This window comes from Leptinotarsa decemlineata, unplaced genomic scaffold, assembly GCF_025532065.1.
Source record: "Leptinotarsa decemlineata unplaced genomic scaffold, Ldec_3_MD MMD2_tig00001064_RagTag_RagTag, whole genome shotgun sequence".
In the NCBI taxonomy this organism is placed as follows: domain Eukaryota; kingdom Metazoa; phylum Arthropoda; class Insecta; order Coleoptera; family Chrysomelidae; genus Leptinotarsa; species Leptinotarsa decemlineata.
The window spans coordinates 5,058,577-5,075,704 of NW_027412558.1; the positions used below are offsets into that span (position 1 = coordinate 5,058,577).

Genomic DNA, 17,128 nt, shown 5'->3' on the forward strand with positions numbered 1-17,128 from the left:
CGCCTGGATGATTTACCTGTATAGGGATACCTATATAGCATGAATAGGTTCAGCTCGCATTAGTTTCTAGTTTTTTCCTCTTTGAAGATGTGATCACTTGGTGAATACCGATGACTTTATCACAATAATATGGATCACCCTGTATAATGAAATTCTGGTGTGAAATTCAGAATATTGAAATTAAAAATAGACGTGTTTCAGGTTTTTGTAAAACGACTTTTGGTTTTGGAAATATCGAATTTATTCCATACTTTGCGGACACCCTGTATATTAGTACATCAGGATTGCCCATTTCTTCTTATTTATCTATTATAATTCTAACACACCGCTCATAACATTTGTGTCACTTAAATGTCATACAAACAATATTATACTACTCACACGCACCTACCATTGTATTCATTTATAGTTATACATTTATATGTGTGTGTGCGAATGATTTGTAAATATTTATTCTTATATTAAGACAAGTCATTGGATTTCTTCATATTTTCGCAATTGTTAGTATGATTATCATTTATAAGTTTTATTGCATCGTATTTTCTCGGAACAAGTGTGAGAAACACTTATCGAATACTCATTTATTCACCTTCATCTTCTAACTACATTGTTCTGTATTCTTCTTTCTTACAAAAATAAATATTTTCATTATTATTATTATTATATCAATAAATTACTTGGTATATTATTTTCTAAACGATAGTACTTCCAATCAACAATACCCTTCAAACCCCATCCTGTCATTCATGATGATTTCATTAACGAATTGAATTTCTTTCAGGCTTGACACCGATTCCAGAAGTATGGCTCCCGAGATATCAGCACAATAAATCACGTAGAGTGATCGGAGTGGAGAGGGATCATTCACCGACTAAATGTATTAAAAATTCATATTCGAAACCATCGTTCCCCGAACCTAATGATCTGCCTCAAGTTCGAAAATTAATTCGAAGAATTTCCATGAATAAAACATCCGGAAGGATCCCGATAATGGCAAATACTCATGCATATTCAACGATGGCGTGAAGGATCCTCCACGCTAGAAAAACAAGACAATATTCGTATGGCGACCACTATCAACCCCAGCATAGTCAACGAAACCGTCAACTCCACCAACGAGTACTTCACCGGATACAACCAGATCGAGCAAATCGTTATCTCCTTCATCCTCGTCACCATCATCCTCGGGACCATCGTGGGTAACATCCTCGTGTGCGTGGCAGTGTGTTTAGTGCGAAAGCTGAGGCGGCCCTGCAACTACCTCCTGGTCAGCCTAGCGGTGAGCGATCTCTGTGTGGCCATCCTGGTGATGCCCATGGCGGTCTTCTACGAGATCAACGGCAAATGGATCTTCGGGGAGATCATGTGCAACCTGTGGGTCAGTTTTGACGTGCTCAGCTGCACTGCGTCCATCCTGAACTTGTGCATGATCAGCGTGGACCGGTACTACGCGATAACAAAGCCTTTGGAGTACGGAGTCAAAAGGACCCCCAAGCGGATGATCCTCTGGGTTATCCTGGTGTGGTGCTTCGCGGCGTGTATTTCTCTCCCGCCACTCCTCATCCTCGGTAACGAACACATGGAGATCGGGGAGAACGGGGAAAAGAAGTTCAATGTTTGTTTGGTTTCCCAGGACTTTGGTTACCAACTGTACGCGACTATGTGCAGCTTTTATATACCGTTGACTGTGATGATGCTCGTATACTATAAGATTTTTCGGGCGGCTAGGAGGATAGTGAACGAGGAGAAGCGAGCGCAGAGCCATCTGGAGTCGCACTGCTACCTGGAGATCAGCGTGAAAAACGGCGGGGGACACGCTGAGAACAAAATTTCTAGTCAGACGGCCTCGCCTGCTCCGGGCAGGGGGAACCACAGAACCAGTTCGGGAAGTACGAATACGATGGTAAGTGAAGCGATTATGATTGATTGTAACTTGATACCAAAAGAGTATCGAACAATATAATAATGCGGTATTATAAGCCGATTATGAAAAGAATATTGTTTACTCACGTATTTTGACGTTTAGATTACGAAACCGATAGAAATGAATGGGTCCCTCAGAGTTACAGCCTTCAAATTTTCGAAAATTGCTATTTTGCAGCCTTTTTTTGCACATTACAAACTATATTTATTTGACACTTCTCAATTTAATAATCAACATTTTGTTTGTACGAATATTCAATAACGGAGTTGCTTTTTTCCGGTTTTAACTTCACAATGCATTTGGAGTCGCACGTTGAAATGTAAGACCTCGTTAGTCCTTAGCTCACACGCGTTTTGACTTCTAAGGGTTGTCGTTCGTTGAGGGCGACAGCTGGTTAACAGAAAAACAGATTTCAAAACAGATTTTTTTCAAAATGAATGTCACCAGAGAAGGAATCCATTGTTAAATCAAGTTTTTTATAGAAAACATTTTGATTCTCAGACTGAGAAGTGTCAAGGAAAGTGTGATGGGATGTGGAAGTGTTGTGGTGAACGAATAATAGTAATTCTATAGATTTTATTGATGCCAAAGGAAAATTGAAAAGTTCAGGTACTTTGGAATCTCTGGAAATATGGGAGAACACTAATTTTTTTCTTTCGAATTCGTAATCAACTCGTCAAAGTACGTAAGGACACACAAATTTTCTCTGAAAATAAGCGACTGGCAGTCTGTTTTTGTTTTCTAATGGCCACTCAATCAGGTTTCACACAGGTAGTCAAATACACTGTATATTAGACTATAACCAGAAAAGTTCTCATCATAAAGGAATTCTTTCAATAATAGCTTCATCAAAAACTTGACTTCGTTAACAATGTCGGCTTTGATAGAGATGAAAACTAACCTAAAAATATAGTCACGTAATTCTCATCATCTGTCAAGTTTCAATTATCCGAAAGTGCGTTTTTTTTATTGTTTTTCCTTGTGAATTGTACCCGTTTTTCTGGATGATAATCAGTGCAATCTGCATAAATCACCTCAATCTTAACAGTCATTTTTCCTAGACACGTTTTGTTCTAAAGGAGGATCTTATTGATTGTGTTGACACAATCAGAATAGGATTTTAAAATTTAGTCTCGGGCGATGCATAGTTCATTCATGTTTAACCCTGTGTAAAGTAACTTTTTGAAAATTTCATTTTTGAAAAACCAGTTTGTGTCTAAAAGAAATGCAAATATTAAAAACAATAGTTCAAATGAATTGAGTCAAAAACAAGACCCTCCCGATTCCTCAAAAATAACATAGTCATAATTCAATCAATTCATATGAAACTACACATATGAACTCAACAAGTTTGGTACTTGTTTGGTATCTGGTTCAAGTTTGGTACTTGTTGAGTTCATCGTTTTCAGACAGACAGTCACTAGAATATACGTGTGGGGACTTTTTTATATTTTTTATTTAAACAAATACGCTTCAACCACGTAGGTGATAGAAGGTAGTGGTATATTACGTATAACAAATGTATGTGTTTTAGAAAAGCTTATAAATTGTTAGTATTACAATTTTCTCCTAATATGTCTTTGAGTGAACGAACAATATTGCAATCAAGTCCAATCATTATGATATAGAAAGCATTCGGTTAATATTGGTTCGAAACTTACAAGGAACTTTGTTTTATAATATATATGTAGTTATGCAAAGATAAAAATTCGATACTATAATTTGGCGAATAAACCGGTGATCGTAATTTATAATTATGGCGGAAGCACCGGTGTTTCTCAATTTCAACAAAATTCAAATACTTTCACATTTGCGGTAAGTGAATCCTAAAATTTTGAGAGATAATAAAAGAATGATGAATCATTCAAATGATGTATTACGTCATATTTTTCTGAGAAATTAGCAGTTGTATATTCGTTTGAAAATCTGCAAACATAATTTCATCGAATTGGGTATTATGCACTACCCGATAATAATGACGTTTGTTCAAAAATCCATTTCTACCATTATCGAATATTCAACATTATTGTCGCTCCTATAAAAAAGATTACCCTTTCCAATGAATTTCAAATCATCTTGTTATCATGTCCCATTCAGAAGTTGACAGAAAGTGGACTTTCAACATCCACAACAAATAATATTTGAAAAGAAAGTCGAAACACAACTTATAGAGGTGAATATATATTTTCTCCAGCTGTTACAACTGAGTTTGTGAGAGATGAATGCCTTTGTCCTTGCTCTGTATAATTCGAAGAGAAATATCATCGATATTACTTTCGAAATGAATTATTTCATCAATGAGCTGATAGAAGCATTATTCATAGTTATCTACAACAAAATTCCCTCGCTAGATTCCAATAATTAATGTTAGTGCATGGCTCTTATTTGTGATCGATAAATTCGTTTATTTCAAACCCTGCAAGAAATTGATGATTAAATTTTATGGAAATTCATCATGTAGAATAATTTCGAAAGAAATAGATTGCTCTGTTCCACAATCATACAGAGTGAATACCAACAGATCCGATTCTCTGCTCCTAAATTATATTCAAAGGTATTTTTCAAAAATAACTCAATAGCCGCACACTATCCCATTTATGGAAAACTGTTGATAAATATTGGACGAGATCGATTCTTCATGATTGACATCCAGAGAAAAATCACGAAGAATTCTTTGAAATGTCAACCTTTTACTTCGACTCCTTCATCTGAGTGGAATTCAACTGTTGAATAGTGAATTGCATCAAAATTCAAGTGACACCACGTTCAGAGCGATTTCTCTTGTCAACGTTATGTTATTGGCATCATTTCATCAAGAATTTTTTCATTCACTTACTGATAATCAGAAGTCGATTCTTGCAAAAAATAATTTTTTATGTTAAACGGTTTAACGGTAAAAAAAGATAATAAAGATGTGGATATTGTACTGAAAATTAAAAAATAATTCGAAAAGTCCTAGGTAGTAGTCATCACATCACTCTCTTCAGCAATCTACGGTATTGATCTGATAAAAAATAAGGAAATTGTTGGGGGTAACGTAACCTGAGTAAATAATGTAAACACTACGTTTTATTTGATCAATACCGTAGATTGCTGAGGAGGATGGTGTAATGACCACTACCTAGAACTTTCCGAATTGTTTTTCACAATTTCTGGTCATGAGAGTAACTGAAGTACACGTAACTTTACGTATGAGTAATTTCAGAAAAAAACTCGTTCGTACCATTTTCGTTGATCTCAGAAACATTTAATATATATGACCTCGCAACCTGATCCAAAAGAGAATCCATTTATTTCATTCCGTATTGTGACTGGGAGGCTCAGCCTTCCGCTTCAGTTGATCACTTTTTCGAAGAATAAATTGAATGGAAATTTGATATGGCGATAAACTGTTTGACTTATGACCGGGCGTTTCATGTCTCTGGTTATTGAAACTGATCGTGTTTTTTCGAGAGAGATTTATGTTTTCTCGATTTTCAGTACTAAACGTGTGAAACTCTTACAAGAAGCTTGGCAATTCGAGTCAATTGATGATATATTATCTCAACGGTGATAATAGTAAATGATTTCACTGAAGGTTTTCCCTATATGATACTGAGCCAACATTAGAGATGCCGGGGTTCTGATCATATCAAAGAATATCTTCAGACATCCGTAAAGCAGAATTGAATATAAAGCGATTCTGCGTAGGAAACTTCAGAGGCGAACTTTTGTCTCTGAAACGAATCAGTATCAGTTAATAATTATAATAAACAGTCTACACATTGCCCACTACAATTTCAATTTTCGTTAGATCGTGGAAAGTGGAAATACCAGCAAAGATATCGTTGTCTCAGAGTATATCAGATATATTTGAATTCCGTAGATATCATTCCGAATAAGTGTAAAACATTCAAGGAGATGATTTCTCATCGAAAAACAGATGAAGATATAAAGAAACTCCATTTGAGCATCCCTTGTTAAGTTATAACCCCTTGAATGGGGGGACATGAAATTTGTATAACAATTTTTTTTCACAAGCACTGAAAGAGTTACAATATCGAAATCAACCTGACGTTATGTACCACCAAAATGACATTCAGCCAGTAATTTATTTGGTTCACCCCATGGTTGTAAGGGGTGGAAAACGCAACCCCTAAAATTCATTTCCAATGTAACTTTTTGTCTCATAATTTGTTTACCATTTGAGAATTAATTTCCGATAACCTGTTTCATTCTAAACAGAAAATGTTTTTCGGATAACTACAGAGATACATCGTCATAAATGCGAACTGGATTTATTGTTATTTTGTAGTTAGTACCTGCACTGAACGATTGGAGGGTAATAAACAAAACTGATTCATTAATAACAAAACACACAACATGTAGAAACCATAGTTAATGTTCAATATGTCTACCTTCAGACATTACGCATGCGTCTAGACGTCGGCGCATTGAGCCACGTTTTCGCTCAAATATTCCTGAAGTCTCTCTGATTACCCTGCATGAATCGATGATGCGGTTTTTCAAGTCCTCTACATCGCGAACAGGAGTACGATAAACCAAGCGGGCCAGTTTTGTGGCTCTTCTCGACCCATCCACTGATTTGTATATGCTTCAGTTAAATGCTGACGTGCTACTTGACTAAAATGGGCGGGAGCCCCATCATGCATTAAAACATATCCCTTCTGACGCCCAAAGGAACTTCCTCCAGCAGTACTGGATGCACTTCTCTTGAAAATTGATAGTATGCCTCACCATTCAATCGAGGAGGTAGAAAATGAGGCCCAATTAAATCATCCCCAATAACTCCGAGCCACACGTTAAGAAAAAACTGTTCTTGATGGTTAGTTTCGACAATAGCGTGGGGGTTTTCGTCATCCCATATGTTGTAATTATGAAAATTAATTATCTTGTCCCGAGAAAAACTACATTCGTCTGTGAATTCTATCGTCGTCAAAACGTCATAATTTCTTCTAATCATTTCCAGCATCCAATTGCAAAATTCGAGACGGTTCGGAAAGTCTCGCGGTAACAGTACCTGTACTCGTTGCAGATGGTAAGGGTATAAGAGTTGTTCCTTTAGAATTCGAAATACCGTCATATAATCAACATTCAGCTGAAAAGCAATATTTCTAGTACTGACAGTAGGTTCTCAATCAAATTGAGTACTGCTTCCTCAAGCTGTGGTGTTCGTACTTCTCGATGGCGACCACAATCCTGCGTTTTTTTGTCGAATCAACCATATTCTTGTAATCGTTGATGGATTCGAGCGAATATTCTAGAAGCTTCTAACCCATTCCCCTGCGACAGACCGTAAACGTAATGCATATCAGCCATTTCCCCATTTGTGTATGTCATTTTAATAACAAGTGAATTATTGAAGTAATAATTTGAGAACAGAACAACAACAGACAATTAGTATTGATTCAATTCCGAAAATCCACAAACTGACAGCGTCATACCAATTTAATTGTCACTATCGCTGATAGCGACCTACAACATAGATTAGTTTCGTATTTTCGCATTCATGACGATGTATCTCTGTAGTTATTCGTGAAATAATTTTTTGCTGCGAACTGGTTCATTTTGGGCAAAAAACCCAAGAGACATTTTTTGTTTAGAATGAAACAGGCTATCGGAAATGAATTTTTGAATGGTTAACAAATAACAAGACAAAAAGTTACATTGGAAATGAATTTTGGGGGTTGGGTTTTCTACCCCTTACAACCATGGGGTGAACCAAATACTGGCATCTGGCACTTCTCGAAGAGTTTGAGGAGTGCCAGATGATGACAGTACTACCAACTGTCGAAAGCGCTCGCAGATAATCAATAGAAGATATAAAGCTTCAAATCCTTTATTTCCCTCTCCGAGTGTGTATTCCTCTATTCTCTTTTCACTTTTCCTCTATTTATTACTTTCTCACTCCGACCTGGCTCTGAATTCTGTTGCTATCACAACTGATCACAGAGACTCGTTCGTGATGAAGATGATGAATAATTTATCAATTAATTTATGGATGTAGCCGTTACTACTTGGTAGGAAATCATAATGGAGAAAAGAGAAATTGAAATTTCTATATTTTTTACCACTGTTATTTGTAACTGACGTTACTGCAGTTTCGTCCTATAAGGACGTATAAATTTGAAAATGTCCTTATATATTGTATAAGTTTGAAAATCTCCAACAAGGACGAAAATGCACTAACGTTAGTCACAAATAAAAGTGGTAAAAAACATAGAAACTTCAATTTCTCCTTTCTTCATTGATCAATCCATTGATTATAAAAAGTAATTTTTTTGAGAATTTTTTCAAACTTATTTTCTCATATATACAAATATTCTACTTTAAAAACATACACTCATTTATTTGCATGCTATTTCCTGAGCTTTTCAATAAATTAAGTACCATGAATTGAAGAAAAAATTTTAAAAAATATTGTTTTTGTCAGATAAAGCAAATCCTTCTAGATAATCGTCAGAATATGAGACAGCACGTCTAAAACATGAAGATGAACCATATAAATCTTAATCTGACGCGCTTGAGTATTTCAAAATGGCGAATTTTTTTTGCATATCATAATAAGGGCCGCGAGTTTGCGTCAGATCGAAATCGTCAGATTATTGAATGGGAACTTATTTTTTGTTGCACTCAACGCCCCCTTAGAAAATCTGACGCGCTCGATTTAATTTTTTTCTTTTCACTTTTAACCTTTACGTACAACCACCCACACCATGCAAATGATCAGATCAATATACCAACATTATTCAAAATACGTAGGACATTGATGCTATCAATATCTGACGCGCTCGAGTATGTCCATGCAACTATATTTTCTTACATATTCAAAAATCTATAGCCGGTTCCCCGACCGATGAAAAGGGATACATTATATAATATTTTTTCCTTCTTATCATCTAAGCTTTGCAACCTAATATGTCTCAATGACGCTCGAGTAAATCCCCATCGTGGGCTACCCTGCTATTGGATTTTACACTGTACGCCAATGCGATTGGCGTACAGTGTATACATTTAATCGTATTGCGCGGTATATATGTCACATCACGAGGAAACCAGGACAATGCTATCCATCACCATCGATCAAACGCAGTCATCAGTTATTCCAAACACCGGAATCATTCAACTAACAACTATTTCAAGTGATTGATTGCCGCATTCGTATTCAAATCAGTCATCCACGACAATTTGGAATTCACATACTAAACGCAATAAACGCAGTTCAATCAATAGCAATTGGAAGTTCTGTGGAAATAATCGGAAAAATGTGTTTTGTGTAATGGGTTGGTGAGGTAATATCCGCAATTTTCTCCCGTTTATTGTTTTCATTCCCAACTCATCATCATTTTGCTATTTGAGATTTTCAAAAGCAGTCATCGCTTTGGTAGAAGGATATCATATCAATTCTATATCAATAATACAATGTCGGTTTCTCAAAAGACAAGTTCAGTATTGGTTTCAATTTTCAAGTTCGATAATTTTCATTACTCACGAATGATTCAACTCCAAACCTTCATTTTCTATGTGTGAAATTTCAAAACCTCCGTTGAAGGTATGATTTTCTTCTGAAAGATGAATCGAATATGTTGAACTTGTTTCCTCACCTATATAGCGCATATGATGTTCCTAAACGCGATTCCTGAATTTTCTGCCAGTTTGACCAATATGTATCTTAGGACAAGTTCCAAAATTCAATTTATATACTCCTGATTTCCCGAATTCGGATATTTTGTCGTTATAATTTTCAACCAACTTTCCCAACGTATCAACTGCTGTATTGTTATTTGTTCAAAATATGTTGAAGTTTCATATTTTTTTTATTTTCTGACTCACAAGTAGAAACAACACCACGAATTGGTTTTGCGTAGACTTTTTTGAAAAGTATTTTGTTAATCATTTCAGATTTGAATCCGTTGTTTACTGAAATTTGCTCCATGATATTGAGTTCTATATCAAAATTATCGATTGAAAGAGAAACATTGACTGATCATGCTATTATAAGATGTTTTTTGTGTTGGTACGGGTGAATAAAATCGTAATGAATGGTAATATCCGTATGGGAAGGTTTGTTATAAATTGAAAAATCTTGATTTTTGTTCATTCTACTGATTTTCAAGTCCAAGAAATTGATTGAGTATTGTCTGCTTCAACTTCGATAGTGAATTTAATGTGTTCATGAATTTTGTGTATGTCCCTATGAGAAAAATCTAATTGTCTCTTAATATCTGTGAAACATACCAAAACGTCATCCACATATCGATGCCAATACAAGAAATACTTGAACAAAGGATGGTCAAAAATCGAATTCTCTAGAATATTCATTGAAATTTCGGAGAGTAAAGCCGATTTTATATGTTGTTGTTGAACTGAAAATAATTTTGTTTGAGACGTAACTTCAGAAAGTCAATGATTTATTTTTTCAAAATTGAGTTCACCCGATTTTTATCTAATAATACTATAACTTAAGTAATAGTTATCATCAAGAGGTATGCTGGGAAATAGATTCTGCAGATCGAAGGATATTAACTTTGCATTATCTGGTAGAGTTATGTTCTTAATTTTATTCATCAAGTCATGTGAATAACGTAGAGTGGATATAGATTGAAATTTACTATAGTTCATGATGATACTAATTATTCTTTCTGATACTTTCACTGATGGTTCAGTGACAAAGAAAACTACTGGTCTACCGACCACACAATTTTCATGCTGATGAAAATAACCGATCTGTGTTACGTTGGCAGCAATGCACCGCTTCAAATGACTTGCAAGTGAGTGAAACATAGAAAATCACATAACATCAAAATTGTACCAGATTTCCATGGAACCGCACAAAGAAAAGAGTTATCTGATGACATATTTCATTCACTAAGGACGCATTAAAAGTTTATTTGAGTAAAACTCGTAAAAAATTAACAACCGCCTAATCTTTTGACATATCAAGAATTCAAGTTTACCGACATCATGTATTTAGAATAGCGGGCTAATAATAGAAAAAAAAATTACTCTCATTCATCTGGAATAATTACAGTTAGCATGCAAAGGATGGATTTGTCACATAAGTTGAATTTGCAGGAACTGATTTTATCTCCGTCAAGGAATTATGGAAGGTGTTGTGTATGAAAAAATATTGATATGGAGGTTTTATGCCGTACTACGTTTACTTGGGCTGAAAACAATTCACTCACATGAGCAACTTGAAAAATCGTTAAATACTCAGTTGTTATCATGAGTTCAATTCATTCAGTGGTTGGTAAAAACAGGTTTTCCATTAAATATTCTGTTTTGTGAGAATTATTCATTCGATAGCCAGCCACTTGAAATCAATTATTTTTGTGACTATTGAAAAAAGCATAAAAAAGCAGAATAATATATGAATCACACTTCAATCACACAGATTCATAACTCACTATTTTCAAATTTAACCACAGATCTCCAGAGTGGTGTTTCAATTATTCTCAATCACAAGTAAACCTTGAAAATTCTCCCATGCAAAATATGTTCTCCTACGTCACACCTAATCTTTGAACAGACTAGAAATGAACTGCTAGAAATGAAATGCAGTTTTGAAATACAATTTGATCCGTTTCATTATTATTTTCCAAAGATCCTTCAAAAACAAGTAGAATGCTTATTGCGCATATGATACTGAAGTAAAAAGATACAGATGTTTTGGAATTTCCCAGATATCTAAAAAATTACTCAATTCAATTCCTCATTTTATGATAACACTTTCAAATAATTGTTCATAACCCTCATAGTAATCTAGATATCGATATATCAGGGATTATTTCAGTAGTCTCTGGGGATCACACCCCTGTACCTTTTATGTATGGCTAGAGATAACGTAAACCAACAGAGAGTTTCCATACAGCGACCGCAAGTGGTCGTAACCGCTTCCAACTTTGATTTATGAAGGTACTTGTGAAGTTTTTGAATATCATTAATGCGAATTACTAATCCCATATACAAGAATACCAGCGTGTTCAGATGCAAATTGCCCAGTCATTTCGATTCATCTATTTGGTTTCAAGAGTCATAGAAACGAAATAAAGGTGATGGAGTTTGAATGTTGTTTTGAAACTGGTGATAATTCAATAGTGAGTTTTGATTTACGGCAAATTTGGTCGTTTGGGCAACCATGTTGTTCAGGAGTTGGATTCATGTAAAATTATGAATGAAGTATATTGAATTAATGCATGAAGTATAACCAATAATTGGAGAGTGAAATTCATCCAAATTATTGACGATTATATTGAAATGCAAACAGAAAACAAAAGTATTGGAAAATATTGGAAAAAGTTTCTGGAAGCGATCAATATTCAGGTAAAGAATTCTAGTTTCATCAGATATCTGTCTGACCAATGCAAACTCCTGAAATGCTCGTCGAAGAGAGAAAATTTCGTGAGTGAATTTCGTAAAGCGTGTTTGATACTTTGGTGTGCTAATACCTGTAACTGGATTAGGTAAATTCCGTAAAGGGTACTTCAGTTGACCCAGGTTGTGTGATGTGATGATACCTGTACCTGGAACCAATACAATCAATACCATTGGGAATTGAAATAATGAAAATGAGTGAATATTGAGTGAAAGAAAAATAAGATTTCATTTTCTGCGCATTACTAACAAAGTTTCAGAAAAAAACAGTTTTTTTCCTAATATGATTCTGACCATTTCTAGAACATTGTTCATGTGCCATTTTCATTTTTATATTGAGATCAACACCAACTCTATTGCAATCATTCGTCTCAAATCGCCAAGTTCAATAATTTCAGGGAAATGAAAATCATAAACTGAAAATACAAATGAAGGCATTGAATCAAAACAATTATTTTCATTATTTTATAAAAGCGCTAACTATAACTCGTTCAACTCGATAGATTTCCATTTTCCAATTTGCAATTTCGATTGCAAACACCGTGTGCGAAACACTTTGTATCGTGATTGAACTGCAAAACTACACGTAAGATCGCAAAATCATAAACACATCCACGATAAACCAAAAACCCTCACAATTATATCCCCGTCAGAATATAAATTGATTTTTGGCTAGGTAATACTTATCAAACTAATGTATGAGTAATAAAATCTGGAAATTATAGTGCAAACGAGTAAATACGCCAGAGCCAACACATAAGAATGTCTACTATTTATAAAACTTGGAAACTATATCTGAAAGTACAATTTTGGAACATTAGGTCACAACAACGACCTTAAAATGTTACAAATCGAAAAATACTGTGTGTCCATATGAATAATATTAGATATTATTATTCTCAAATTCTAAAAAGTCAGACCTAGAAATTCAATATGAGAACACATAGTCCAATCATTGAAAATAAATTAAAGCGATATTTGAGCTGATTTCACCCTGGGACTGTAAACTTCCCTTTCTGGTGGGGTGAAAAATGTTTTTCTAAAATGATTTCAGGAGTAGATAGATTCAATGGATCTAAGTACCTTTTATTGTATGAATTTCTTCCTAAAACTCAATAGTTTTAGACTCATTCCCAAGTGAAACTGTCAATTCTGCAAAAATCACCCGTTTATAGACCGTATTCTGTGAAAAACTGAAAATGTGAGTATTTGATCGGAAAAATAGTTTCCAGAGAGAGTGTAGCTCATAAAAAATTATGAAAAGTTTATAGAGTCTGAAGACCTAATACAAATGTAATAAACACTTTTTGAAGATAGGACATCATTCGCCAAACACCAAAATTCAAATTCTCAACGTGAATTGACAAAAAAATAATGTTCGTTTCAGGAAAAATGCGAATTCCTCTTTGAATTCCCCGCCATCAAAAGTAGGCGAGTTGCGAAGAAATTATATTGGTCCTTTTTTCCGTGACAAAAAATCATCCCTCATTCCAAATACCAGAATACTATCCTCTCACTGTTTCTGGTGTTTGAAAAAAGTGCTTGTTCCATTTATATCCTACGCCAGATCACCCAGTTTTACTTGCCATGATAATTATTCATGTTCTGAGCACCAGAACATGAACATTCTCCATGATTATTTGCAATATCCTCATCATAATCAACAAGTCCAGGCTCTTCTTGATTTCCCATTGTGAATGATTTTCTGCCAATTTCTTTAAATTGTTGCTCCTCAATTTGACGTCAGAATTCTATTCACGGTAGAAACTAAAACTTCCAGAAACGCCTCAAGGAATTTCCACAATAACATTTCTGGGCTGAAGAAAACCGGCATGTCATTATGAACAATCACCACCAGTACCAATTTTTTGTGAATGTATGTGCTGAAATTATCAATTATAATCAATTTTGATTTACTTCTCACCAGACAGATTGAATGGAAATAATTATACCCAGTTTCTTGAACAGACATTTTCATGATTATGTGTCTTGATGCTTATTGAGGCTATACAAAGAACCTACCTGCATTTTTCAAGACTCTAAGTTCAGTAGCTTTGGCTGGAAATGACTTCTGACTTTATGCCTTCAACTGTCAACTACGAACTGCCTTATAGGACTGGATCCTCCGGGAGAAGAAGAGCAGATAGTGTTTGGTACACAGATGGATCAAAAACACATTCTGGTGCAGGTGTTTTGAGTCGCAGACCCAGGAAAGAGATATTAACCTGCCTATAAACCTATGCGACTGCATTTCAAGCGGAAATGTACGCTATTGAATTATGTGCGGAGAGATTGAAAGAATCCAACCTCATACACAAGTCAATAAAAATATTCTATGATAGTCAAGCGTCTTGATAGTCTATGATAGTCTTGGCTTCTACCTTTTCCTGTGTTGATAAAGGTACTGTTAAAAATGTCTACAATTTCATTCATATCATTAACCATGTTTCCATTTTCATTTTTTATGGAATTTATTTCAACTTTTTTTGATCTTCACCAAACATTTCATTTATGTTTCGCCACAGGTTGGCAGCATTATTCTTGTTTTCATTAATTTTTCTTTTATAGTATGCATTTTTTTTCTATTGTCTTTTCAAGCGTGTTTTTGTAATTCTTATACCCAGCTTTGAGCCGTGAATTATTTGGGTTGTTTTTGAGTTGTAGATACATACTATTTTTTTATTTATCGATTTGACCAAAGATGTAGATATTCAATCTTTCCTTTTTTTTTGGTTTCCTTTTATTGGTATATAACTGGTGCATTGCTCAGCTTCAAATTGTGAGGTTTGTGAGTTTGTGAGGATAGATGAATGTAATTGGTATACAGATAGATCATGACCTGGAATGGTACATAAGGTAGGTTTACACGGTGATGCGAGTAAAACAGCGGGGAACAGCTAGTAGTGTATTGAAATAAAAATACTTGGATACATATTTATTTTTGTGAATAACTCGTCTCAAGAAAATCTTCGAATCATTCCGACTTCAGTAACTATTTCTGAGAATAGCTCAGAATTCATTCGGTACGTTAATGTCTTGTAAAAACAGTTTGTTTCAAGGCAGAATATCTCAAGATAAAATGACTGTGCATAAATGAATAGTAGATGTCGAAAACACGTCTTCAAGAAATCTGCAATTCTATTAGTATTTTCCGACGAATTATTCAGGTAACTGTGAATAACATGTCTGAATTCGCTGCATTAATTCAAGCCGGGTCATACCAAGTCGTTTGCAGAATTGTTTGGATTTTGACGTTCTCAATTTTTGACGAGTAGCAAAATTGTTTTTTGGTCGAAAGTAGTTATTTATTCACGAATATAAAGGACTATAATTTATTCATGTCAATTCAAATATAAGTTTTCAACTCCGACAAAATTTTTAGGTTCATCAACAATATATGATGCAAAAAAATATTGAAATTTCAACATACATTGAATACTCGAGCATCATGTTTGATAATAACTCTGAGAGACCTTGAAGTGAGAAAAACCGTACTGGGTTGAATTTTTTCCAAACAGAACAAGTACAAAAAATACTGTTTTTCACGAGGAGTCAAAATTCTAGAACAAGACGAGTCCTAGAAGCCCGAGTTGAGTTTTTTTGTTATATTTCTTTGAAGAACAAATTTTTGAAGATCCAATCCTTATCTGAGTATAATATTGAAATAGAAACAGAAGATAGGCAATGATATGTAGGCTTACAATGTCGGTGCTAACAAATTGTCCGATGTTGCCGGATTTATTAGCCGTGGTCTGGCGGTTTTTATACCACTCGACAAGCATGCTATTGCGGCAGACATTCTGAGTGAACTGAATCGCTAGTCGAAGATTGCATGGAAACATGCAATTGTACTTTCGTTGCCAAATTGTGAAAATCCAACTGAATTATCTCATTTAAGGCCAATTAGCAAACTGCCTATCCTATCTTAGGTGTTCTAGCGGATTCTGAAAGATCAAATTGATTCTTCTGTATACAATAATAATTTATTAACAAATGTTCATTCTGGATTTCGTACATTCTGTAGCACCACCACCGCTTCTGTCAACATCACCCAAGATTTATTCAAAGCAACTGCCATGGTACTCTTGGACTACAGTAAAGCATTCGATGCATTAGATACATTAGACCACAATATTCTGTGTAGGAAAATGTCATTTATCGGATTTAGTGAAGGGACTGTAGATTTATTGAAAAGTTACCTCAGAAATCGGACTCAGTCAGTATGTCTGGATAGAATGTGTTCTAGTGCTTCACCTGTTGCTTATGCAGTACCTCAGGGCTCTATCCTTGGCCCAATTATGTTCTCTCTCTCTCTCTCTCTCTATATATATATATATATATATATATATATATATATATATAATATATATACATATATATATATATATATATATATATATGTATAATATATATACATATATATATATATATATATATATATATATATATATATATATATATATATATATATATATATATATCATTATGCAGATGACAGTCAGTTATATTATCGATTTCCTCCAAGTAACTGGCAGGTGGCAATGGAAAAAATTAACAACGATCTACAAAAGTTATTGGATCTACATATAGCGCATAACCTGAAATTAAATTCTAAAAAGTCTCAGCTGATACTTTTTGCCAGAAACACAAAAGACGGGAAATTGAAGGAAGAATTGAAATCCAACTTGGACCAGACTTACTACAAACAATTACAGAAAACAAGAACTTGGGTTTATGGCTAGATGTCGATCTGAGATTTCACAAACATATAAATTCACTTTGTCGTAGCTCATACAGTATCTTACGTTAAGTTGACTCTATCAAAGT

The 17,128-nt window shown here is 34.6% G+C and overlaps 1 protein-coding gene across 2 annotated transcripts in view; it reads left to right on the top strand.

Annotated features, from left to right (window-relative positions):
- The window catches only part of 5-HT7 (5-hydroxytryptamine receptor 7), a 290,467-nt gene that overhangs the window by 242,807 nt on the left and 30,532 nt on the right, over positions 1-17,128 (top strand). For both annotated transcript variants that reach the window (XM_074175555.1, XM_023174542.2), the window contains one exon: positions 782-1,903. In XM_074175555.1, the coding sequence (XP_074031656.1) occupies positions 1,004-1,903 (900 nt within the window). In that variant the 5' untranslated portion in view covers positions 782-1,003. The remainder of the gene's footprint in view (positions 1-781; positions 1,904-17,128) is intronic.